Source organism: Camelus bactrianus, chromosome 21 (assembly GCF_048773025.1).
Source record: "Camelus bactrianus isolate YW-2024 breed Bactrian camel chromosome 21, ASM4877302v1, whole genome shotgun sequence".
NCBI classification, from domain to species: Eukaryota; Metazoa; Chordata; class Mammalia; order Artiodactyla; family Camelidae; genus Camelus; species Camelus bactrianus.
The window spans coordinates 9,432,796-9,458,301 of record NC_133559.1 but is presented as its reverse complement, the minus strand read 5'-3'; the positions used below and the strand labels follow the sequence as shown (position 1 = coordinate 9,458,301).

At 38.5% G+C, this 25,506-nt stretch overlaps 1 protein-coding gene across 5 annotated transcripts in view; it reads left to right on the top strand.

The window, feature by feature from the left end:
• The first annotated feature begins 14,354 nt into the window (after window positions 1-14,354).
• The window catches only part of FCRL5 (Fc receptor like 5), a 28,450-nt gene continuing 17,298 nt past the window's right edge, over window positions 14,355-25,506 (top strand). For 3 of the 5 annotated variants that reach the window (XM_045518021.2, XM_074349626.1, XM_045518019.2), the window contains exons 1-6: window positions 14,355-14,518; window positions 18,916-18,936; window positions 20,171-20,422; window positions 21,399-21,653; window positions 21,944-22,231; window positions 23,820-24,098. In XM_045518021.2, the coding sequence (XP_045373977.1) occupies window positions 14,488-14,518; window positions 18,916-18,936; window positions 20,171-20,422; window positions 21,399-21,653; window positions 21,944-22,231; window positions 23,820-24,098 (1,126 nt within the window). In that variant the 5' untranslated portion in view covers window positions 14,355-14,487. Of the gene's footprint in view, window positions 14,519-18,915; window positions 18,937-20,170; window positions 20,423-20,950; window positions 21,086-21,398; window positions 21,654-21,943; window positions 22,232-23,819; window positions 24,099-24,652; window positions 24,731-25,506 lie in introns of those variants that run through there. The other 2 variants (XM_045518020.2, XM_074349628.1) reach the window with 2 other exon arrangements.

The window sequence follows — 25,506 nt, the reverse complement described above, 5'->3', positions numbered from 1 at the left end:
TAGCACACAGTGATTAAGAGAGTAATTAACATGTGGAGCCAAGAGGATCTGAGTTCAGATCCAGGTCACAGTTAGTAACTGTGTGGCCTTAAGTGACAAGTTAAGTTACTCAAGTATCTCTTCAGAGATAAAAAGTGGGACAAATGATAGAATCGAATTCAGAAACTTCCTGTGAGGATTAAATGTGGGAAGTCTAATTAAGCACAGAGCCTAGACACAGTAAGTTGTTAATAAATGTTAGCTGTCACGAGGAGGAGGAAGAAAGGAACAGAAAGAAGAAGAAGGAAAAGAAACCGAGTTGGAAAACTAGACACAGAAAAGACGGGCCAGGGGATGAAGAAAGGGCTTTAGACAGACAGAGAAAATGTGCACAGGCATGAAACAGCAAAATGTGTCCAGGAACTTACAAGCAGCTTAGTCTATTTGCAGAATAAAATTCTGTTTACTGGAAAATTGTGTCCATCTGGAAAGGGTGGAAATCCTAGGAGGTCTTGGTGCCGTGAGATTTATCTTGTACCCACAGGCGACCACCGATGTTTTAGTCAGAGAGCATATTTCAGATTTGTCCTTCACAGAGATCTTCCTGATGGCTGTGTGAAGACCAGCTTCATGGTGAGAGAGACCGGTGACAGGGAGAGAGGTTAAGTGCTATTACCAGCATCCGGGTGAGATGAAGAGGGCAGAGCCACAGGTGCAGTAGATGAGGGGGTACAAAACTCACTTTGTAGGAAACTCAGTAAAAGCAGTTAACTGATTGGAGGTGAAGGAAGGCCTCTAGGAAAACTCCCAGGAATTTGGCTTTGGCAACCAGGGGAATGACGGTGCCATGAATGGGGATAGATTGAAGTACAATTAACAAACTGTTTGGCACAAGTGCAGTCTCGCCCATTTTTCTCTGTGTTGCATTAGATGTGCCAGCATTTAATTTTCCAAATCTGCTCGCCAAAAAACTTGTAGACACTTTGAGATTCATGTCAGATTTCTCTCCCCTTGGCCAATCACTTTGTGGCCTAACTTCTTCTTCTTCTTTTTTTTTTTTTTTTTTTTTTTTTTTAGAATTTTGAGTACTTTTGACAATTCCTTGCCTTTACTTTTGAGTCAAGTTAGAAAGTCTACCTGGACCATCGCTGTGGTACTTCCAGCTTGTAAACTGGATGATTCTGCTGTGCACACTGTCAGCCTTCAGTTCACTTTAGCTCCATCCCAGTTTCTTGCTTATTATACTTAATAAAATCTCTAAAGCTGAGCATGAACTTGAGGTAAGTAGTAACACCAGCCCCCACCCAAATGTCAGTTCAAGAGTCTCAGAAAGAGGAACCCCAAGATAAATATATCATTTATGTTTATGCAAAAGTATGTTGGGTCTTTGGACTTCCCAGAGGCATGGAAAAATAACACCTCAAAAATTTACATAAGATGGAGGGGCAAGGGGAAAGCCTCAAACCAGTTTGGCTTCTATTATTTTCTGGCTAAAAAAAAAAAAATGAGAGTTTTCATTACGAAGGGAAGTTGGCTTATCTGCACAGGGCCTCCTTCCCTAAAAGCACACGAATTTCAAGTTCTCCCCAGGAAGCTACTCAGGACCACAAAGAAGAGAGCAAAATTAAGTGTGAGATGCTAAATAACTTTCATGGCCTAATAAAAAAATGAAAATGCAAGATCACTTGTTCAAAAACCAAGGGGGGAAAAGTGCTGTTAAAGGTACTAAGATACAAAGCCTTTTTTTTTTTTTTCCTTTTCCCCATGGTCTCTGCCTCTTCTTGTCATGTTCGTTTTTGTTTTTGTTTTTGTTTTTTCAATTTGCTATCTCAAGGTGTTATAGGAAAATAAAAAACAAAATTTTAAAACTGCATGAATTTTATGGTTCATCTTTACATTTTGCAATGTCAGTTTCAATTGCAAATCTAAGAGCATTTCACTCATATGTAGAACCACTGAGATTACACAATTTGTATTTCATTGCTCATTCACGCACGTGCATTTTGTTCTTATGAGAACAGTGGAAATGCTGCCCAAAAAAACTCTCAACTTTTAAACTTTTGTTTCTTACTATGTGCACATTCTGCCAACACTGTATACCTTTGGATTACTGATAAGTAAGGAAAGATTGAAATATAGTTGTCTTACCATTCTTTTCCTTTCATGCTATTTTCAGCGTACATGGTTAGCTAATGTAGGGAAGCGCCGTAAGAAAGGCTACAGTAGGGTTCTTTAGTTGTTCAAGTTTCTTAGAACACGATTGCCTTCTGACTACATCTGAAACAAATTCTGGCTCAAGTGGGAAGAATGGCTTCTCGGGGTTGTTAGCCATGTAACATGCTTACTTTGTCCTCGCTTTGAGTCTTGCTGAACTTACGTGCATTGTGGATCCAGCTGGAAATCTGTATTCATGGGGTATTTGAACGCTACTTGCATTTGGCAGCAAGGAAGGTGGACACACATATTCCAGGTATCTTCTCTAACCATGTGCTGATGCCACTGTCCCATCAGACTTCATTTATAGAACACAGATTCAGAGATAAAATTCTTAGAAATTTCAACACGGCAAGAGCACGGCATTAGCCGAAGCTCAGGGCCCATAGGAGAGCACAGGTCGGATACTTGTGAAACCAGATGTAGTTCTGATGCTTTCAAGTCATAAGTGGTTAGCCAGAGGCCTTCTCACATGAAGAGCTGACCTCCTAGAATCGAATAGTCCCAAACAAGTTCTCTCTATTTCTAAATTCTTTGTAACGATTTGAGCCCGTCATTGAATTTGTAATTATGCTAGTTCTGGAATTAGAAGACAATGGGGTTGGAAAAGCCCAGGCTGAGGGCAGCCTTAGTCCAGCAATTACCGTGAGAATGGAAAAGAGAGCTAAGCTGAGGATCGCAAGCCAATGAACTTCATAACTGCCCTTTGTGCAGCATCTGCCATGTGCTTGTGACACAACCTTCACAAACATCTTATTTAATCCTGACAACAACAAGAATGCAAGTATAATTAATACCTGCTTTATGAATGAGAAAACTAGAGCTCAAAATCTTGCATGGTTTTTCCAGACTCACCCAGATGGTAAGTGGCAGAGATAAGATTCAGTTTCATGTCTATCCAATTCAAGTACCAGTGTTCTTCCTGCAAAGAAATCTTCCTCCCTGACCAATGATCAGAGTCTGAATAGATGAGGCAGATGGTTGTACTGAGATGGCCAAGTTGGGGGGAAAAACCCCACCGAGAGAAGAAGGGTCTTTGTGCAGAGATTTTAGGTGAGATTCACCTTGACAGGTCCAGTATGAATCCTAAGATGGGGAAAGATTTGCTTGACAAACCTAATGATGAATGTCTGTTTCAATTAATTTTTCTAAGTATAAGTAGGTAGGTAAATTAATAAGAAATAAAAATCAATATGAAACGATGAATAGAGGGTATTCAGAGGTTGAATTAGGTGAAGGAGGTGGGCATATGTTAGAGAACTAACAAAAAGTTGGAAGACTGGGGAGCTTTTGTTCTTGGAACTCTGTGCAAGGTAGCAAAGCCACAGCACGCAAAGAGAACGCCCAGCATTCAAAGACAGAGGCCAGGTACCAGCCTAATCTGACCTAAAATCCCTTCTGGACATGGTCGAGAAAATTGTAACAAGTATGCAAAGTGACCCATAGGCTCACCTGAGAACCCTAGAAAGACTAATGGTAGACATGTTCTTTCTTCCTGATCTCTGGCTGTTGCTCTGGTTTATCAAACTCGGGTAGATGTAGACAGCACCCTCAAGGAAACTGTGAAACATTCAAGTAGATCCTTAGTAAATCTTGTTAATTCTCGTCAAGATGATTCAAGCTCCAAAACACACATCCACAAAACACCGATCCGTGTTAAAACACAGACGAGCCTCAGACACTTTATACTAAGTGAAAGAAGCCACACACCGAAGACCACATATTGTATGAATCAACTTCTATGGTTAGAATATGCAAATCTATAGAGAAAGGAAGTAAATTAGTAATCTGTTGCCTGGGGCTGTGGGTGGAAATGGAGAGTACAAATGAGAGCCAGGTTTCTATTCGGGGTAGTGGGAAATTTTTAAAAATCAGATGGTGGTGATAAAGCAAGTGAATTTTATTGAAAACTGTACTTCAGTAGAGCTATTGAGTATATACACACTCATCCAGTGATTTTCAGTATGCATTCATCACCACAAGTAAAGACAACCCGGTAAAAAGGCTGTAGTGTAGACAGTGAGCTTTGGAAGAACAACAGATTTTGGTGTCATGCAGGTCTGAGCTTTGAATATGCTGACACCAACCTAATGAGGTGTGTGATGTGGACTCCTTTATAAAGACAGAGAAACTCGGGGTCAGTTTGCTCGAGGTCATCCCTCCGGTGAGTGGCAGAGCTGCGAGTCTCTTGGGGACAGAACCTGTGTGCCTTTTCCTCACTGTCATGACCAAGCACTGCTTGTGAGATTTTCCCTCAGGAAAATGACTTGATAGTAACATTTAAAAATTAAATTCTCCCTTTGTCCAGATTTGTTTACGCTGTCAACTCTCCCTCTTCATCTTCGTCAACGCACTCTCCCCACTGTGTCCATGAGCCTTTCCCCACAGCTGCTTACAGCCAGAGCATCTGAGAGGCTCCCCTCCTTTTCCACATTGACAGACAGAGCCCTTGAGCTACACCCAGCTTACCCAACGATCATAAGATTACTGGGGTTCACTCCCTACTCCCTACTTTAATTACGTCTCTCCTTTTGCCCTTCAAAAACCTTTGGCTTTAATCTGTACTGCTACACATAGTGCAGTGTTTATTTATAAACTCCAAAAAACAAATTTCCATTTCCCGCCCCCAGGGCCCCAGAATAGGCCCTCAGGAACTGCCTTTGAGATACAATCCTTCAACCATGGAAACTGTCGCTGCTACAGATAACAGTAGGACAGTGTTGTATCTAGACGCCTGTCCAAATATCATAACGGTCAGATCTCTTTATTGAATTGGTTTGGCTCGTGCTCAGACAGAGCTGCGTTCCAGGCCTGGCTCCACGACTTCCTGTGTGTGAGTCTTCGGGTTTACAAGGTACTTGCAATAAAGGTACTTAATTTCTTTGAGCTTCAGTTTTCCACATCTGTAAAATGAGGATAATAATATCTGCCTGATAGAGCAATGCTTGTGTGACTTCATTGTTTAACTGTTTCAGTGTTGAGGCAAAGATTAAGTAAGTTAATATATACAGAGTTCCTGGTGTGATGTGTGACAGTCAGCATCTAGTATACAGTAGCTCTTAGAATAAACATCACTTTACTTTCAGTTCAGAATAATAACATATCGACTGCTTTTTACTTTCTGAGACAAACCGCAAATGACAAAAAGAGTGAAAAGTAAAATTCCATCTTCAGTGAAACTTTTTTTTTCTTTTTCTTGCGGGAGTTTCAACAAAGAACATTTCTTCCAAGCATAATTTTCCTTGGTACTTAAACCCATGGGTATTTCGAGGGAAAAAAAATCCATCTGTTTTTAATTCTTTTATGTTTAACTCATCAGAATATTACTGAAGAAGAGTTATTGAGTGTCAAGGTCACTTCCCCCACTCCTTAAACTTCTATTGCTTCTCCTTTTTCTTTTTTTTTTACTCTTGAATTTGTAGATTAATGTGGTAAGGTTTAAGGTCATTATGTGATCATGTTGCTGTCCACAAATATAACTCTCCATTTATCCAGCTTTTTATGTCAGTAAATTTTACAGTTTTCTTAAAGGGCTTGTATATTTTTTCCTTCTTCCTTTTCATTCCCTTCATCAATTTCTCCCACCCCAAAACCCTTGCCCCTGGCAACCACCAATCTGTTCTTTGTATCTATGAAGCTGTTTTTTTGGAGGAGTTGTTTATTTTTTCAGATTCTCCATATAAGAGAGGTCATTTAATATTTGTCTTTCTCTGTCTGACTTATTTCACTTAATATGATGTCCACCCATGTTGTCACAAATGGCAAGATTTTATCTTTCCTATGGATGAATAATATTCCACTGTGTGTATGTGCCACAATTTCCTTATTCATCCATCGATGGATACTTAGGTTGTTTTCATATCCTGACTATTGTAAATAATACTGCAATGAACATAGGGGTGCATATATCTTTTTGAGTTAGAGTTTTCATTTTTTGTTTTTGGATAAATACCCAGAAGTAAAATTGCTGGATCATATGATAGTTCTATTTCAAATTTTTGAGTAACGTTTATACTGTTTTCCACAGAGTCTGCACCAATTTGCATTCCCACCAACAATGCACAATGGTTCCCTTTTCTCCACATCCTCACCAACACTTGCTGTTTCCCCTCTTTTTTATAATAGCTGTTCTAATAGGTATGCAGTATTATCTCGTTGTGGTTTTGATTTACACTTCCCTGATGATGAGCGATGTTGAGCACTTCTTCAGATACCTGTTGGCCATTTGTGTACCTTCTTTGAAAAAAGTGTCTATTCAGATCTTCTGCCCGTTTTCTAATCAAATTGTTTTTTTTTTTTTTTTGCTGTTGAATTGCATGAGTTCTTTATGTATTATGGATAGTAACTTCTCATCATATATACGATTTGAAAATATTCTCTCCCACTCAGTAGATTCCCTTCCCATTTTGTTGATGGTTTCCTTTGCTGTGCAGAAACGTTTAACTATGATGAAATCCTACTTCATCATAATAAAAAAGCATTTGTGTTTGCTTTTGTTGCTTTTGCTTTTGTTGTCAGATGAAAAAATTCATCGCCAGCACTTATGTCAAGGAGCTTATCATCTATGTTTTCTTCCAGGAGTTTTATTGTTTCAGGTCTTACATTCAAGTCTTTAACCTATTTTGGTTAATTTTTGTGTATGGTATGAGATAGTGGTCAAGTTTCATGCTTTTTTAAAATATATTTTAATTTTATATTCGACTGAAATGTAGTTGTTTTACCATGTTCATTTCAGGTGTACAGCAAAATGATTCAGTTATATATATACAGACATATATTTTCAGATTCTTTTCCATTATAGCTTATTACAAGAATTTGAATATAGTTCCTTGTGCTGTACAGTGTTAAGTTTCATTCTTTTGCATGGGGCTGTCCAGTTTTCTCAATACCATGTGTGGAAGAAACTGTTCTTTCCCCATCATATATTTCTGGCTCCTTTGTCATAAATTCATTGGCGATATTTGTGTGTGTTTATTTCTGAGCTCTTTATTCTGTTCCATTGATCTATGTGTCTGTTTTTATGCCAATACCATACTGTTTTAATACTATAGCTCTATAATATAATTTGAAACCAGAGAGTGCAATGCCTCTAGCTTTGTTCTTCTTTCTCAAGATTGCTTTGCCATTCAGGGTGTGTGTGTGTGTGTGTGTGTGTGTGTGTGTGTGTGGTTCATACAAATTTTAGGATTATTCCATTTTTGTGAAAATGCCATTGGAATTTTGGTAGGGATTGCATTGAATCTGTAGATTGCTTTGGGTGGTATGGACATTTAAAACATATTGATTCTTTTAATCCATGAAAACAGTATATCTTTCCATCTGTTTGTATCATCTTCAATTTCTTTCAGTAATTCTTGTAGTTTTAAATATATAGGTCTTTCATCTAATTGGTTAAATTTATTCCTAAGTATTTTATTCATTTTGATGCAGTTGTAAATGGGACTGTTTTCTTTATTCCTCTTTCTGGTAGTTTGTTATTAGTGTATAGACATGCGGCAGATTTTTGTATATTCATTTTGTATCCTACAACTTTACTGAATTTATTTATTATCTTTAAAAGTTTTTTTGATGGAGTCTTTAGGGTTTTCTATGCATAATATCACGTCATCTGCAAATAGTGACAGATTTACTTCTTCCTTTTATTTCTTTCCTTTGCCTACTTGCTTTGGCTAGGACTTCTAATACTATATTGAGTAAAAGTGGAGAGAGTGGGTATGCTTATGTCGTTCCTGATCAAAGAGGAAAGGCCTTCAGCTTTTCACTGTTGAGTATGATGTTCGCTGTGGGCTTATCATATATATATATATATAGTCTTGATTATGTTGAGGTGGTTTCCCTCTATGCTGACTTTGTTGAAAGTTTTTATCACAAATAAAGGTTGAATTTTGTCACAAGCTTTCTACATTTATTGAGATGATCATATGATTTTTATCCTTTAGTTTGTTAAGGTGGCATATCACATTGACTGATTTGTGGATGTTGAACTTGGAACTGCTTTTACTATATCCCACCAATCTTGGTACATTTCAATTTTTGTCTTTCTCAAAGTTTTTTGTTTATTTCTGTTTTGATTTCCTCTTTGACTCATCTGTTGTTCAGTAGCATGTTGTTTAATTTCCACATATCTTTGAATGGGTTTTTTTGTAATTAATTTCTAGTTTAATACCATAGTGTTCAGAAAGATGCTTGATATGATTTCAATTATCATAAATTTATTAAGACTTTTTTTGTAGACTAACAACAGATCCATCCTGGAAGTAATCCTTGTGCACTTGAGAAGAATGTGCTTTCTGTTACTTTTGGATGTCACGTTCTAAATATATCTGTTAAGTCCATCTGGCTAACATGTCCTTTAAGGCCAATGTTTCCTTATTGATTTTCTGTCTGAATGATCTATTTATTGATGTAAGTGGGACATTAAAATTCCCTACTATTATTACGGTATCGCCATCTATTTCTTCCTTTACGTCTGTTAAAATTTGCTTTATATATTTAGGTGCTCCTATGTTGGGTGCAAAAATATTTACAAATATTACATCCTCTTCTTGGATTGACCCCTTTTTCGTTATGCTCATCTTTGTCTCTTACTACAGTCTTTGTTTTAAAGTCTGTTTTTTCTGATATAAGTATAGCTATTCCAGCTTCTTTCGGTTTTCATTTGCATAGACTATTTTATCCCATGCCTTCACTTTGAGTCTGTGTGTGTCCTTACGTCTAAAATGAGTCTCTCTTATACAGCACATATGCAGGTCTTTTTTTCTTTTTCTTTTTTTACTTATTTTAATGTATTTATTATTGTGTTATTATTATTATTATTATTATTATTATTATTATTATTATTATTATGGCAGGAGGAGGTAACTAGGTTTATTTATTTTTAATGGAGGTACTGGGGATTGAACCCAGGACCTCATGCATGCTAAGCATGTGCTCTACCACTTGAGCTATACCCTCCCCCCAGGTCTTTTTTTTATTTTTAATCAGTCAGCCACTCTATGTATTTTAAAACAATTATTGGTGTATATATATATATATATATTTATTACCATTTTGTTAATTCTTTTTTCATTGCTTTTGTAGTTCTGTGTTCCTTTTTTCTTCTTTTGCTCTTTTTTTTATAGACATAATAAATTTTGTATTGCTTTTGTTTGTTAAATAATTATTTTAGCTACAAAATATTTAAATACATATAAGTAAAATTATATGTTCAACAAAATTAAATTGCAATCATTGATGTTTCCAAAAAGCTTTGTTCTTGAAAACTTACCATGCCAAATTTACAAAGGTTAGATTTTCTTCTTAAACAATCTTTATAATTTTTAGAAATTTAAATATTATCTCTCAGATAAATTTTAAAAATCACTTTTGATCTCTCTGTAGTGTACCAGCTTAAATTATAATTTTAAAATTGAGTTATAGTTGATTTACATATTAGTTTCTGGTGTACAATATACTGATTCAATATTTTTAGATTATACTCCATTTATAGTTATTACAAAATAATGGCTACATTTCCCTGTGCTGGACAGGACATTCTTGTTGATTATTTATTTTATACATAGTAGTTTGTATCTCTTAATTCTCTATACCTATCTTGCCCTGCCTGCTTTCCCTCTCCCCACCGGTAACCACTACTTTGTTCTTTATATCTGTGAGTCTGTTTCCATTTTGTTATATACACTCATTTGTTTCATTTTTAGATTCCACCTATAAGTGATATCATACAGTAGTTTTCTTTCTCTGAATTATGTCACTTAGCATAATAGCTTCAATATCACCCATGTTGCTGCAAATGGCAGAATTTCATTCTGTTTTATGGCTGAATAATATTCCAGTGTGTGTGTGAGACATCTTCTTAATCCATTCCTAGGCTGCCTCCATATCTTGACTATTGTAAATAATGCTGCTATAAACATTGGGGAGCATTATCTTTTTGAATTTGTATTTTTGTTTTCTTTGGATATATACCCAGGAGTGGAATTACTAGATCATATATTAGTTCAATTTTTAGTTTTTTGAGGAAATTCTATACTGTTTTCCATAGTGCTGCACCAATTTACATTCCCGCCAACAGTGTCCTAGGTTTCCCTTTTCTCCACATCCTCCCCAACATTTGTTATTTGTATACTTTTAGGTAATAGACTTTCTGCCAGGTGTGGTGATACCTCATTGTGGTTTGGAATTTCTCTAATATTTAACTATATTGAGCATCTTTTCATGTGTTTGTTGGCCATCTGTATGTCTTCTCTGAAAAAAAAAGTCTATTAAGTTCTTTTGCCCATTTTTTAACCTGATTGGTTTTGATATTGAGCTGTATAAGCTGTTCATACATTTTGGATATTAATCCCTTATCAGTCACATCATTTGCAAATATGTTCTCCCATTCAGTTATATGTCTTTTCATTTTGTTGATGGTTTCCTTTGCTGTGCAAAAGCTTTAAGTTTAATTAGGTCCTATTTGTCTATTTTTTTATTTTGTTTCTTTTGCCTTAGGAGGCTGATCCATAAAAATATTGCTTCAGTTTATGTTAAAGAGTGTTCTGCCTATGTCCTCTTCTAGGAGTTTTTTCATGTCTTACATTCAGGTCTTTAATACTTTTTGAGTTTATTTCTGTATATGGTGTTAGAAAATGTTCTAATTTCATCCTTTTACGTGTAGCTGTCCAGTTTCTCAGCACCACTTAATCTTGCTTTCTTCCTTTGTGGTTTGATGACTTTTTTTTTTTTTAACTACTTTACTTATATTACTTTCTATTTCTCTCTGTCTTTCTTTTTGTACTGTAGGATTGCTTTGTGGTTACTAGGAGGCTTTTGTGTAATAACGTAATGGTAAAACTCTTTTAAGTTGATTTTAAGTTGATAATAAAGTAAGTTTGATCCCTGAGGCTTAACATTTTTACTCTCCTCCTCATATGCTATGCTTTTGATATCACATTTTATATTTTTATATCTTGTGTTTTCTTTTAACTACTTATTATAATCATAGTTTTTTTTAACTACTTTTGCCTTTTTTATATGAGCTTTATAAGTGTTTAAATAACTACCTTACTATATATTTACCTTTCTAGTGAGATTTTTTTCTTTCATATGTTTTCTTGTTACTAATTAAACTTTCTTTTCAGTTTAAATAAGTTCTTTTAACACTTTTTGTAAGGCCAATTTTGTGGTGAAAATTCTTTTAGCTTTTACTTGTTTGGAAAACTCTTTCTTCTTCAATACTGGATGATAACTTTTCTGGGTGGAGTGTTATTGGTTGGATTTTTTTTGTTTTTTGTTTTTTTTAGTTTCAGCACTTTGAATATATCATTTCACTCCCTTCTGACCTGCAAAGTTTCTGCTAAAAAATCTACACATAGTCTTTTTTTTTTAATTGAAGTACAGTCAGTTACAATGTGTCAATTTCTGGTGTACAGCACAATGTCCCTGTCATTCATATATGTACATATATTCATTTTCATTTTTTTCCATTAAAAGTTATCACAAGATATTGAACATAGTTCCCTGTGATATACAAAAGAAACTTTTTAAAAAATCTATTTTTATACATAGTGGCTAACATTTGTAAATCTCAGACTGCCAAATATATCCCTTCCCATCCCCTTTCCCTGGTAACCATAGGATTGTTTACTAAGTCTGTGAGTCTTTCTGTTTTGTAGATGAGTTCATAGTGTCCTCTTTTTTTTTTTTTTTTTAGACTCCACATATGGGTGATATATGGTATTTTTCTTTCTCTTTCTGGCTTACTTCACTTTGAATGATAATCTCTAGGTCCATCGATGTTGCTGTAAATGGCATTATTTTATTCATTTTTTATGGCAGAGTAGTATTCTATTATATAAATATACCACAACTTTATCCAGTCATCTGTCGATGGTCATTTAGGTTGCTTCCATGTTTGGCTATTGTATATAGTGCTGCTATGAACATTGGGGTACATGTATCTTTTTGCATTAGAATTCCCTCTGGACATATACCCAGAAGTGGGACTGCTGGATCATGTATAGATAGTCCTATGAGTGTTTCCTTTCATATAACAAAATGTTTTATTCTTGCTGCTTTTAATGTTCTCTTTTTGTCTTTAACTTTTGCTGTTTTAATTATAATGTGTCTTCATGTAGGCCTCTTTGGGTTCATCTTATTTGAGTTCTGAGCTTCCTGGATCTGGATATCTGTTTCTTTACCCAGGTTAGGGATGTTTTCAGCCATTATGTATTCAAACAAGATTTGTGCCATTTTCTCTATCTCTTCTCCTTCTGGGACCCCTACAAGTTGAACATAGGTCCATTTGATTTTGTCTCATAAGTTCCTTCAGCTATCTTCAATTTTTAAATTACTTATTTTTTCTTTGCTGCTCTGATTGAATGAGTTCTAACTGCCCTGTCTTAAAGTCAGCAGATTCTTTTTTAGGCTTCATCTAGTCTGCTGTTGACTCTCTCTGGTGTCCTTTTTAGTTTAGTTATTGTATTCAGCAGCACTGATTTCTATTTGGTACTTTTTCATATTTTCCACCTTTTTGTGGATGTTTTTATGTGTCCATCCATTCTTCTCCCCACTAACCATCGCTTTGAACATTTTATCAGGTACATTATTTAAGTCTGTTTCATTAAGGTTTTTTTCTTTCTAGGCTGTATCTTGTTCTTTTATTTGGAACATATTCTTCTGTTTCTTTATTTTGTTCGGCTCTGTTTTGGTTTCTATCAGTAGATGAAACCACTTCTCCCCATATTGAAGGAGTTGCATCATGTAGGATTTAAAGCTTATTGTTCACTGACTTTCCCAGTGCTTTGTTATCTCTCAAATCTTTGTGCTTGTACAAATAGCCTGTGATATTTTTTTTAAATGCTCTCAGTATTTCAGGGTGTGCCAAGACCTGTCAGTGTCCCTAAGAGGAAGATCTCTGGACCTAAATTCAAGCTGTTTGGAAGCCAGAACTCAGGCAGCAGCTTTTAAAAGTATGCAAGTATATACAGTTTTGTGGGAACTTAAACTTAAGCCCCACTGGCCAAGAGATATGATTATGTCCTCTGGGTGGCAGTTGCAAAATTTGGGATTCCAGATGATGGTAAGGTGTGAATTAACACAACCACTTTGAAAAATAATTTAGCAATACCTTCTAAACTAAACCTCGTGAGCTAGGAATCTACTCCCTGGTATATACTCAATGGAAACACATGCCCATGTACATCAAGAGATCTGTACCAGAATATTTGTAGCAGAGCTCCTTGAATTAGCTTCAAAAGCAAGTGAAAGCCCTTTGTTCCCTTTGAGGTCCTTCTGTTGGACTGAGATGTAATAATCTCTATTTAACCTTATATGCTTTTCTTGTCTTGGAGTGAAGTAGGTGGGATGTAATATAATATATGTAAGGTGATATGCTTTTGTTGATATAAATTTAAATGCCCCTTAGGAAGACCAAAGTATGGACCCAGAAAGAAAGGGTAGGGAAAATTATTTGAAAATAAGAAATTTGCCTTCCCCAAGGCAGCTAATGTCCTAGAGATCTTTGTTAACGGTATGCCAGGATAGAAACGTGACTTCTGAAAAGTCACAAAAGCAATTCACCTTCTGTAGTAATTAAAAAAAAAAAAATCAAACAGTATAGAAAGACATAAAATGAAATGTCTCCTTCCCACATAGTTTTTCAAATATAACTACTATTTTAGGTATGTTTTTCCAGGAAACAAAAAGGGATACTTATATTAGTAATATAAACATGTATTCCATTTTTTTATAACAACCCCAATGTGATAATACTACAAATCCCAATCTATTCCTCACTTTTTTCTCTTCATATTAATCAGGGTTGTCTTGCCTTCTTATACGTGCAGGTTTACCCCATTCTTAATGTCTACATTGTGTGTCATTGTGTAGATGTATCAGAATATTCTTAAACATTCCCATATTCATTCAGTCCTATTATGTTGTTTACAGTGTTTTGGCAATTATGAATGATGTCACAGTAAACATTATTTTAGTGCTATTTTCACGTACTTTCCTTAAGGTATTTTCTCAGCAATAGAAATGTGGGGCCATGTTTATGTGCTTTTTAAAAACCCTAACATTTATTTTTTCACTCTGACCACAGGGCAGGAAATTTTGATTAGTAGTTAAATATGGGTATGTCCACTTCCTTTTTTCTGATTTACTAGGGCACCCTGCTCTTTAAAAAAGCAATTTCTCAGATGTGCTCCTTGAGGCTAGTGTGACAGTATACTACTGTAAGATCAAAACCAAACCTGTAATCCCTCAGAAAACCTCTCTTTTGTTTCTCAGCCCTGGGCAGGCCAGGTCTTCATGCTGCTGTGGGTGTCGCTCCTTGTCCTGGGTGAGTAGAACTACTTAACATGGGCGCTGGGTGGGGTCGGGACAGCCTCTTTCTGCCATGGACCTAGCCTTTTCTTGGGGCTTAGCCCCTGATTGGAGAGTCTTTCCGATCTGGGGAGATTATATTCTCCAGCTTTACCACACAGCTCCTGGACTTCTTCCTTGAGGCTGAAGGACTGGTCAGAGCTGGATTAAAACTTTAACCTTACAGAGAAGGAAACCACAGTGACCACAACACTTCAGGATTTATTCTTTTTTTTTTCCCTCCCCTCCAAGGGTTTACTCTTTTTTTTTCCCTCTTACAACAAATATTACTTTATGAAGTCCAAGAAATGTATTATGTTTGCTTGTTCATATTGTCTTATTCAAAGAAGACCCTACTTTTCTTTCTGTGAAGGAAGTGTATTTATTCCTTGTATGATAATCACAGATTGTGGTGCTGGACATGGAGGACAAGTTTTCTAACATGGAAGATGTCTCCTTTTGCACACAAATGCAAACCACAGCAGTGGCTGATAGATAAAGAACACAGGGAAGGGGAGGAGAGGAGGCGATTTGTAGGGGTAAGTGGGCAAGGCAAGGAAAAAACATAAGACAGATGACATTCTTTCTCCTCCCCACCCGGGTTTGTTGAAGTATAACTGACAGATAAAAATTGTATATATTTAAGATGTACAAGATGATGATTTGATATACATATATTATGAAATAATTACCAAAATCAGCTAATTAACATTTATATCATTTCACATAGCTACATTATGTGTGGGGTGTGATGAGAACATTCAGAATCAACTCTCCTAGCAAATTTCAAGTATCTATTGTTATTAACTGTAGTCATCATATTGTACATTAGATTTCCAGTACTCATTCGTCTTATAACTGAAAGTTTGTTTCCTTTGACCAACATCTCCCCAGTTCCGCCTCATCCAACTCACTAGCTGCCAACACCATTTTATTCTCTGCTTTTGTGAGTTCAGCTTTTTCAGATTCCTAATATAAGTGAAATCATGCAGTATTTGCCTCTTGCTGTTTGGCTTATTTCATTTAGCATAATGTTCTCCAGTTTCATCCACGGTGTCACAATGGCAGGATTTCTTTCTCTTTTTAAAAGGTGAATAATATTCTGCTGCCTTTATGTACCACATTGTCTTTATCCATCAATCAGTCAACAGACACTTAGATTGTTTCCATATTTCAGTTACTGTGAATAATGATGCAATGAATATGGGAGTACAGGAATCTCTCTGAGATACTGATTTCATTTCCTTTGGATGCATACCCAGAAGTAAGATTGCCAGATCCTATGATAGTTTTACTTTTAATTTTTTAGGAACTTCCACACTGTTTTCACATAATGGCTGCATGAATTTACATTCTTACCAACAGTGTTCAAGTGTTCCTCACCAACACTTGTTATCTTTTGCCTATTTGATAATAGTCATTCTAACAGTTGTGAGGTAATATCTTGTGGTTTTGATTTGCATTCCCTGATGATTGCTAACACTGAGCATCTTCTCATATACTTATCAGACATTTGTACGTCTTCTATTGAGTATATCTCTTTAAGTGCTTAACTGTTTTTAAATCAAGTTATTCGTATTTTGCTATTGATTTGTTAGAGTTCCTTAGACATTTAATATATTAACCCCTTATCAGATATAAGGTTTGCAAGTATTTTCTCCCATTCCATAGGTTACTTTTTATGCTGTTGATTGTTTCCTTTGCTGTGCAAAAGCCTTTCTTTTTGATGCAATCCTGTTTATTTTTGTTTTTGCTTTTATTGTCTATGCTTTGGGGGTCATATCCAAAAACTCATGTCCCAGATCAATGCCAAGAAGCTTTCTCTGTATGTTCTCTTTTAGTAGTTTACAGTTTCAGGTTGTAAATTTAAGTCTTAATCTACTTTGAGTTGATTTTTGTACATGGTAAGCTATAAGGGTCCAATTTTATTTTATTTTTTCATGTGAATTGTCAGTTTTTGCAACATGATTTATGGAGGAGGCTATCCTTTCTTTCTTGTGTGTTCTTGGCACCTTTTTTGAAGCTCAGTTGACTATAAGGGTGTGGGTTTATTTCTGGGGTCTCTGTTTTGATCCATTGGTCTATATGTCTGTTTTTTATGCCAGTTTTGATTATTATAGCTTTGTAATGTAGTTTGAAGCCAGAAAGTATGATGTCTCCAGTTTTGGTCTTCTGGCTCAAGATAGTTTTGGCTTTTGGGGTCTTTTGTGTATTTATTATGATTTCTTTTTCCTTGTGATTACTGTGAGGCTTCTGTAAAACATAACAGTCAATTTAAGTTAAATAATTTATTTCAATCACATATTAAAAACTACACTTTTAGTCTCCTTCCCTCTATTTTGTTATAGATATCACAATTTACATGTTTTTATATTATGTGTACATTAAACTATTGTAGCTACAGTTTTTTTTTTAATAGTTTTGGCTTTTTAAATTTTACATTAGCATTAAAAGAGATTTATATGCCACCATATAGGATGCTATGGTCTGAATGTTTGAGATGATAGGGCCTTTGGGAGGTGATTATGTCATGAGGGCAGAACCATTATGAAAGAGATTAGTGCCCTTATAAAAGAAGCCAAAGAGAGCCCCCTCTTACCTTCTTCTTTCTGAGAGTATAGTGAGAATATGGCTGCCTATGATGAAGTGGGCAGTACCAGAGATGAGCTCATGACATAGACGGGCCTTGAACAAGGGCAATGTACAGGAAATATCTGTGTAACAAGATCTCAGTTAAACAACTGTCCAGGCAAAGTTACCAATGATAGTAAAAGTGGGTAATAAACTGTATGCCAAGTAGCTGGTAATGACTTTATGAAACAGAGAGAGAGTAGGAGCTGGAGGGGGCAGAGATGGAGTGGAGCACAATGTAAGAAAAATGGACCCCACAGATGGAAGCAGTATGGAATATTCCAGAAATAGGAAGCACATCCTAGTGTGCACCAAAGCAGAGTGGCAGGATAGGGTAATGGCCGAGAGTATGTGCTTTGTGGTCAAACAAGATGGGTTCAGGTAAATGGATTAAAGACTTCATTCTGCCCTTAAATAGTTTCTAGTCTGTAAAATGGGGATAACCATAGAACTTTCCTCATAAGGATAGTGAGAAGACTACATGGAATAATATATGTGTATGTCTACCATACAGAATACACTCAGAAAAATATCAGCTACTTTTAATGTGACACAAAACCCAAGGTGACCAAGATATTTAGGAAATGGCAAATAATCCGTTGTTCTGTACATAACACTTAGATTTTAATTACATCTCCATCAGCCCCATGTGGATAGGAATAAGATCCTTCTTGCTCACTGCTGGATTCCATTGCCTTGTCCAGCTCCTAGCATATGATTGGCATTCCAAAACTTTCTCTAGAATGAATGGAGCAAATCTGTCCCTCATCTGGAATATCGAATCAACTTATAAGCTTGTCAGTTTTGCCTCCTCTGTCTCTCCGTTACCCTTTGTGCAAACCCGTGTCCTCCTAAGGAGAGATACTAACTGACCTAGCACCCTAATTGATTCATTACTCAACAAGTAGTATTCGGTACATATTTGTGGCATATCTCTCACGTGCACTATTATAGATTCTGGGGGCAATACAGTGAACATGAGAAGTCCCTGTTCTCACAGAGCTCCTGTTCTAGTCTCCCTGCTTCGTATTTGGTCTCCCGGGACTCCACGCATGGCCGGAGAGCTAAGTCACAGATTTTAAGCTTGTCACTCTCTTACATAAACCCTTTCCATGGCTCCCCACTGCTTTTATAATGAGCTCGTAGCTGCCTAATTTAGGCCTGCATGCCTCTCTGATTTCTGACTTCCCCTAAACTCCCTAGCTTCCAGAACCTCTCCTCCCCAAAACTGCACACCAGTGCTATTTCTTCTCTTCTGTGCCCTTTCTGCCTTGATCACCCTCCGCATCATCTCATTGCCTGGCTGATTCCTATATTCGCACTCACAGGTTTCTCAAGCAACAATTCTTTCAGGTGTCCTTCATGGTCCGCCTACCGTCTTCGCCACACACTCACACACACACTCTCTACACACTGGGACGGGTGGTCCTTCTGCCCTTAAGATGCCCCGTGTGTATTTCTATTACTGTACTTACACGCTGTATTATAATTTATATTATTTTGCTTTAGGTTTCTATTTACCCTACTGATCAACTTCTTGCTATCAGATACCATTTTTAAAATTCATCTTAAAAGTCCAAGTACAATGGTCAGTATATATAGACATTTGATAAATGACTGTTACTTTAAAAAATAAGTTTTTACAAAAAAATAATAATTGGATGGGGAAAATATAAACATTACCTTTGAAAAGCCAAATAATTCTTGCTCTGTGCTCATCTCTGGCTCCTTCTATTTTTACAGCTTCCGTCACTGGACAGTCTGGTAAGTACTTCTTTCTTATGTTCTTCAGCGTCCCAGGTAATAAATATGAAATATTTGTGACGGCTGTCTGAGGATCTCTAATACCTCCTGTTCTTGCTGAGGCCGGCAGGAATGTGAAAGTGTCATCTGGTCTACTGGCTTTGCCCGGGGGCCAGGATATCTACATGGCCATCCTTTAACGTAATGGTCATCCGTCAATCCTTCCTGGAAGAAGTGGTGAATGTCCAAGCAGCTGCTGGCCTGCACTAGGCCCTGCACTTGCTCCTATTACAAACGGGCCCCAGCTAACAAGGCAGACCATCTAAACCCCATGGCAAGTGTGCAGGACTTGGGATAAGATATTCTCCAATCAGCAAGCCACCAAACCCCTCTGAAAACGTCACACAGTGGGGAGGCCAGCAGGAATGCTGCATTCGCTACAGTTTTAGGAGTAAAATCATCCAGGAAATGTGGAGAGAGTAGAAGAACATCCAACAAATGGTCCCTTAAAAGGAAGAACTGCACAAAAAAGGGAAATTGGGGGAGATGACAAATCGTCTGTATCCCACATTTTTTTTTTTAATTCTGACCCTTATTGTGCTTCTTCTGGGTAGAGAATCTTGGATATTTGGGGACCCATGAAGAGCACAAACTCTTTACAACCTCCCTCCTGTCCAAAGTTGACTGCCCCAGGTTTCATCCTTGACTAGATCACCTCTGGATTCCAGCTAATGATTTGTCCATTCCTTGCTCTCCCACAAGTAGCTATGATGGGATTTTTCTGGCATGATCTGTAAAATGAAGGCAAGTTAATATCTCAAACTTCTTTTAGTGCCCAAACCATAGTATGCTTTATCCTTTTATGGAAAGTGCAAAATTGTGATTTAACAACTGCTTGGGAAGTTCTTCTGAGCCTATGAACATGATGAAGTGGCAAGGGGAGGGGGTGACTTTTGTCAGGCTCCAATTCCACAACAGACCAGCCAGCCATGTTTTTCCCATTGACATTTGGCAGCAAATCCTGCTGACACAGCCCTTTTCAAATCACTTTTCTCATTGCCATCCCCTCAGCAATCATTGTTTACTGAGTGAGGTGAGTGCTCTGGTTGACACATGGCCTTGAGCAATCAGTGACCTTCCCTGCGGGATTACTTAGGGGTTCTCTAAAGCCAGGTCCTCCAGTCTATCCCTCACAAGCCACTGTGATGGGGATTGCAGGTCACTCCACCTCATGCTCATTCTCTTTCCTCCACAGTCACTGAACCAAAACCTGTAATTTCCCTCCATCCTCCATGGACCACCGTTTTCCAAGGAGAGAGAGTGACACTGACTTGTAATGCATTTTACTTCAGTGCACGAGAGAAAATAAAATGGTACCATTGGTACATTGGGGAAACTTCACATGAAACCTTCAGAAACACCCTTGAAGTTCAAAATTCTGGAGAGTACAGATGCCGGGCCCAGGATTCACCCCTAAGTAATCGGGTGCACCTGCTCTTTTCTCCAGGTGAGAAAGAAATGAAAGAAAAAAGAAAACTTTAGAAATAATCAAGTTACCCAGAACTCAGCTTGTATTTACTAAATCAAAAGCTATAGAGATAAGACCCAAGAATTTATATATTTTATAAACTGCTCAGGTAAAAGGAAATTTGAGAAACGATTTATTTGAATTGTTCCTGAATCTATGTATAGCTTTAAGCCCATAAAATTAACTTGGAATAATAAGATGCACGAAGAGAGGGAGAGAGACAGAGAAAATTTTTCATTTCTATCCTAAAACCACCTGTTTTGAATTTGAAGCAGTACCTTTCTAGCTATGATGCTCTTTATTTTTTTTTAACATTTTTTATTGAGCTATAGTCACTTTACAATGTTGTATCAAATTCCAGTGTAATGCTCTTTACTTTAGCGAACAAGGAAGCAGTGTGGCAGCCAGGAGCAGAGGAAGTGCTTATCCTCTTTGACCTGACAATTCTGCTCTTAAAAAAATCACCCACTGAAATAATGATATATATTTACCACCAAAACTGAAGACAAACGGTCAAGAAAAGAAAGCTCATTAAGTAAATTACATTACTAGCATGAAAGGAAAACTTTGTGGTCATCAGAAACCAGGTTTGGGAATGATGAGGATGAGCTGTTGATGACATAGAAAAGTATTCATGGCCAGGTAAGTGAAAAACAAGTTATCAAATAGATAAACATTATTCTAATTCCATCAAAAGAAAGAAATACACATAGACTCATGTATACATGCACATAGGAAAAAGAACTGGAAAAATGTATACCAAAATCTAGGCAGTGAAATGATAGCAGATTTAAACTTACGTTTCTGCTTTCCAAATGTTCTCAAGGCAGATACGTTCATTATTTTTAAGAATCCTTTTTCCCAGCCCTCATTCCTGTGAAATCTATTGGGATAATAATGAAAAGAAGGGGGAAACAATCAGATGAAACAAAGAAGTGCTCTGTGTTTCCAACAGCCAACCTGATCCTGCAGGCTCCACTTGACGTGTTTGAAGAGGAATCCGTAGTTCTGAGATGCCGAACAAGGGCAAAAGCAGGACTAAATGCTGTAATGCTGTACAAGAATGGAAAAGTCCTGAAAGCCCTTGAAAACATCTCTGACTTCACTATTCATCAAGCAAGTCTGAAGGACAATGGTATATATCACTGTACTGGAATTAAGGAAGATGGTCACTATGTTTCTTCAAACTCAGTGGAAATCCAAGTCCAAGGTAAAGACCTCATTATTTTGTGAGATGGGTTAGTCGAAAGGAGGACCCCTGAGACTGCAGAGGATAAAGAGGGTGGGCTGAAATACCACTGAACCTCAGCGAGCACTCCTACAAGGAACAGAGAAAGGTTCAACTGTGCTTTGGGCTGAAGGATGTTAGGGATCAAAAGTGGCACCCTTCCTGCCTGCTTCTGTAAGCTCTGCTTGCTGGTGCTGAGGATGAATTGTGTTTTTCTCCAGAGCAGTTCCAAGCCTCATGGCTCTGGGGTTTGTTGTGATCCTTTTCTCTAGGGCTGTTTCCACCTCCTGTGCTGACAGCCAGCCCCACCTACCCCATCGAGGGGAGGGCGGTGACCCTGACCTGTCTGACCCAGCCCGTTCCACAGAGGCCAGATGTACAGCTCCAGTTCCAGTTCCTCAGAGATAACTGGACCCTGGAATCAGACTGGCGCAGCTCCCCAGAATTCCAGATCACCACCGTATGGAGAGAAGACTCAGGGTCTTCCTACTGGTGCCAGGCACGGAGAGTGACTTCCCTTGTCCAGAAAAAGAGCCAGAGATTCCAGATGTATGTGCAAAGTGAGTGTCAGTGGGTTCTGAGATTTGCTGAGACTGGGACTGGGAAGAGCCACGGAGAGTGTCTCACATCAGTTTGTGCCACTGGTCTATGTGGAAAGGGTTTCTCGTGCCTGTGGGGATGGGAGCAGTATAAGAGAAGAAACCCTAATTCTGTGGACATTTTAGAGAAGCTTATACCCAGAAAAGTCCAGAGAAAGAGAGATGGGTTTATTTTTTTTCTTTCAATATCGTGAGACACAATTCTTTCTTTTTTCCTCTGAAGGTTCTCTTCCTAAACACCATTCTTACCCCTGGTAGGTCTGCAGGCATAAGCTATGGGCTATGGCAGAGCTCTTTGACTGGGCTGGTTGGACTCTGCTGGGCCAGAGAGACAGACTCTAGAATGCTAGATGCCTGGAGCAGAGCACTTAAGAATAAGAAAACCAAAGTACAACAGCTTGGGGATAAATGGTTCCACTTGCTATCCTTAGGGATGGTGTTGTACCCACCATCAGTTTTCCCTAAGTCTCAGACTTTGCAGGTTCTCAGTCATGACTGCTAACCGATGGTCAAATGCCTCTTCTGATTAAATCTGACCTGCCTCAGAGGAAACGTGTTTGAGCATTAGGAAGGAGGCACAGTCTGGGGTGCATGCTTTCCTGAGTGAGGAAGGAGTGACAGTGGTAGCATTCTCCATAAATTCACTCTGGTTCCTAAGCAACAAAGAATGTTCTATGACCCTGTTTCTTCTGAGCTGCCCAGATTTCATTAATCTTTGTTCTCCAGTCACAGGCAGCAGGTGTTTCTTAGGTCACTGGTTTGGACTGGAAAATTGTGAGAAGGTGGAGAGGCTGTTACCCAGCAGTTGCAACACAGTAATTTCTAGCACAGGATGTCCCCCAGCATAACTGATGGAGCCCCAACCTCAAGCCCTACTCTTGCTCTGTTCCCAGGTATCTCCCTTTGCTCCTCCAGCCCCACAGGATGACTCAAAAAGGCACTGCCCTAAGACAACATCGTAGTATAAAACCACAATCACCTGGAGTATGGAACACTTTCATCACAGATTTTCCCACTTTTAGGAGGACTGTCATGGGTCCACCTCCTCTGACCTTCTGATAGGCAGAGGTGTTCAGAAGTGCTTGCTTGCGAGCAAGCTTACTGTATATGTTAATGATGGATCTCCAACTAGCCACTGCAGTTGCCACAGCTTCAGAACAAGCACCTCTGATGCCAAGTCTTTCTGTCCCCCTCACCATCCCCACCACTTCCTCCAAGCAACACCACTGTTGAGTACTGGGTGTAATTTGCAGAATGGCTGGTCCATGCTCTAGCAGGGGATAGGCCGGGCATGAGGGGAGGGTGGGCAGGGTTGCCTCTACTCCTGTGCAAGATGCTCCACAAGATCATTAGGAAGTAGAAGTTCTCCCAAACAATCACATGGAGGGATCACAGTCTCTCCACTACTTTCTCCCTCTTCCCAAAGAACAAGCTCAGCTCCACCCCAGGCCAACTTCCCACACTGGATTAGCAATTTAGCCCTTCTCACTCTTCTCCAACTGTGGCATTCCAATGCCAACAATCCCACATGTCATTTTTATTCATTTAGGAGTTACTGCCAAAATCCGAATATACACCTACCCAGAGTTGGCGCTTGAAGGGCAGAAGCTGGTTATCATCTGCTCAGTAGGTGGAATCCAAGAGCCCATCACATTCTTCTGGTACAAAAAAACCAACAAGCTGAGCAGGAGAACAAAGATTCATACTTCCTCAGAAAGAGAATTCAGGATCCCTGTGCTGACAGACAGCCATGCTGGAGAGTACTGCTGTGTTGCCAGAAACCGCCACTACTCCTTCTTCAGCGACTTGGTGACAGTCAGTGTGAAAGGTATGTCTGCTAGATAGCATCTGAGGAATGGGTTTTTGTGATGACCACGAGGTGGTGGGGTGGGAGTGGATGTCAATAGCCACCAATAGTTTACTATTCTCAACAATCTACCAGAACTTAGAGACCAGCAGGAGTTAGGATAGAAGGGGCTATGGGGGCTTTTGGAGGTCAAGAAAATACTCAGTGTTGGACATAAGGCTGCACTCTTCATTTTTACAAATTACTTTTTCATTTAAATGCAATGGTTCCTGGGATAAAGCCAGAACAAATAGAATTTTGGAACCAGAATGATCTGGGACCATGTCTCTTGACAAGCCTCCTTGATTTAAGTATGTGCCAGGACACTCCCTACTAACTTGCTGTCTCTTTCAGTCCCAGTGACACATTTCATTGTCTTCAGGGCTCCTAGGGCACAGGGGTGCTGGGAAGAATGAGCTAGAGCTTCAGAGTGCCACTGTGAAACCAATCCTACATCAGTTTTATCATGAGGCTGAAATCCTGAGGACCCTTGGCCCCTATAGTAGAGGAGCATCCATAAATCTCTCTGCCCACAGAATATCCTGGGAATGATTCCTGTGCTCAGACAATGGCCTGGGGACCCAGGCGGCAAGGAGGGACCACTCTCATCAGAAGTGAGTTAACTCTGATCACCAGAAATCACAGCCAGGGTCAGGGTGTATGTGCCCCCCACAATCTAAAGACTGCAGCTACAGAAATTCACAGGCTTTTTTTTGGCTCACATAGCATCATGGCAGGCTTACTGCCTCTGCTTGGCAGATCTGAGTGCCTTGCTGTGAATACACTCTCAGGAACTCAGGAATAACTTAGAGTGGATTATCAACAGGAAAATGCACAGTCTGACCAAAATGTTCCTAACAAAGCTATGAAGACTTTCCAGAGTTTCCCAGATTCTGTCAGATCAGCAATCTCTGGCCAAGGAGAAATTGCAGAGTCCAGCATCACCTCATTTAGATGATACTCAGTCCTCGGTTTTCCTGTCAGTCAGAAAAAAAGTCCAGCCATTCCTGGTTCCAGCCTTCCTCCTACTGCTACCCAACAAGCCTTTACTCCCTTATCCGTTTCCTGTTCTTCCTCAAGTCACCTATAATACGCTGCTTAAGCTGCCGTAACAAAATACCACAGACTGGCTGGCTTAGACAACAGTTTAGTTTCTCACAGTTCTGGAGGTAAAAAGTTCAAGATCAAGGTCCCAGTAGGATTGGTGGCTCTCTTCCTGGCCTGCAGTAGGCCACCTTCTCTCTGTGTCCTCATGTGACCTTTCCTCTGTGCAGTCGGGGAGAGAGAATTCTCTGGAATCTCTTCCTCTTCTATAAGGACACCAGTCCTGTCTGATTAGGGCCCCACCTTTATAATCTCATTTAACCTTAATTATTTTCTTAAAGGCCCT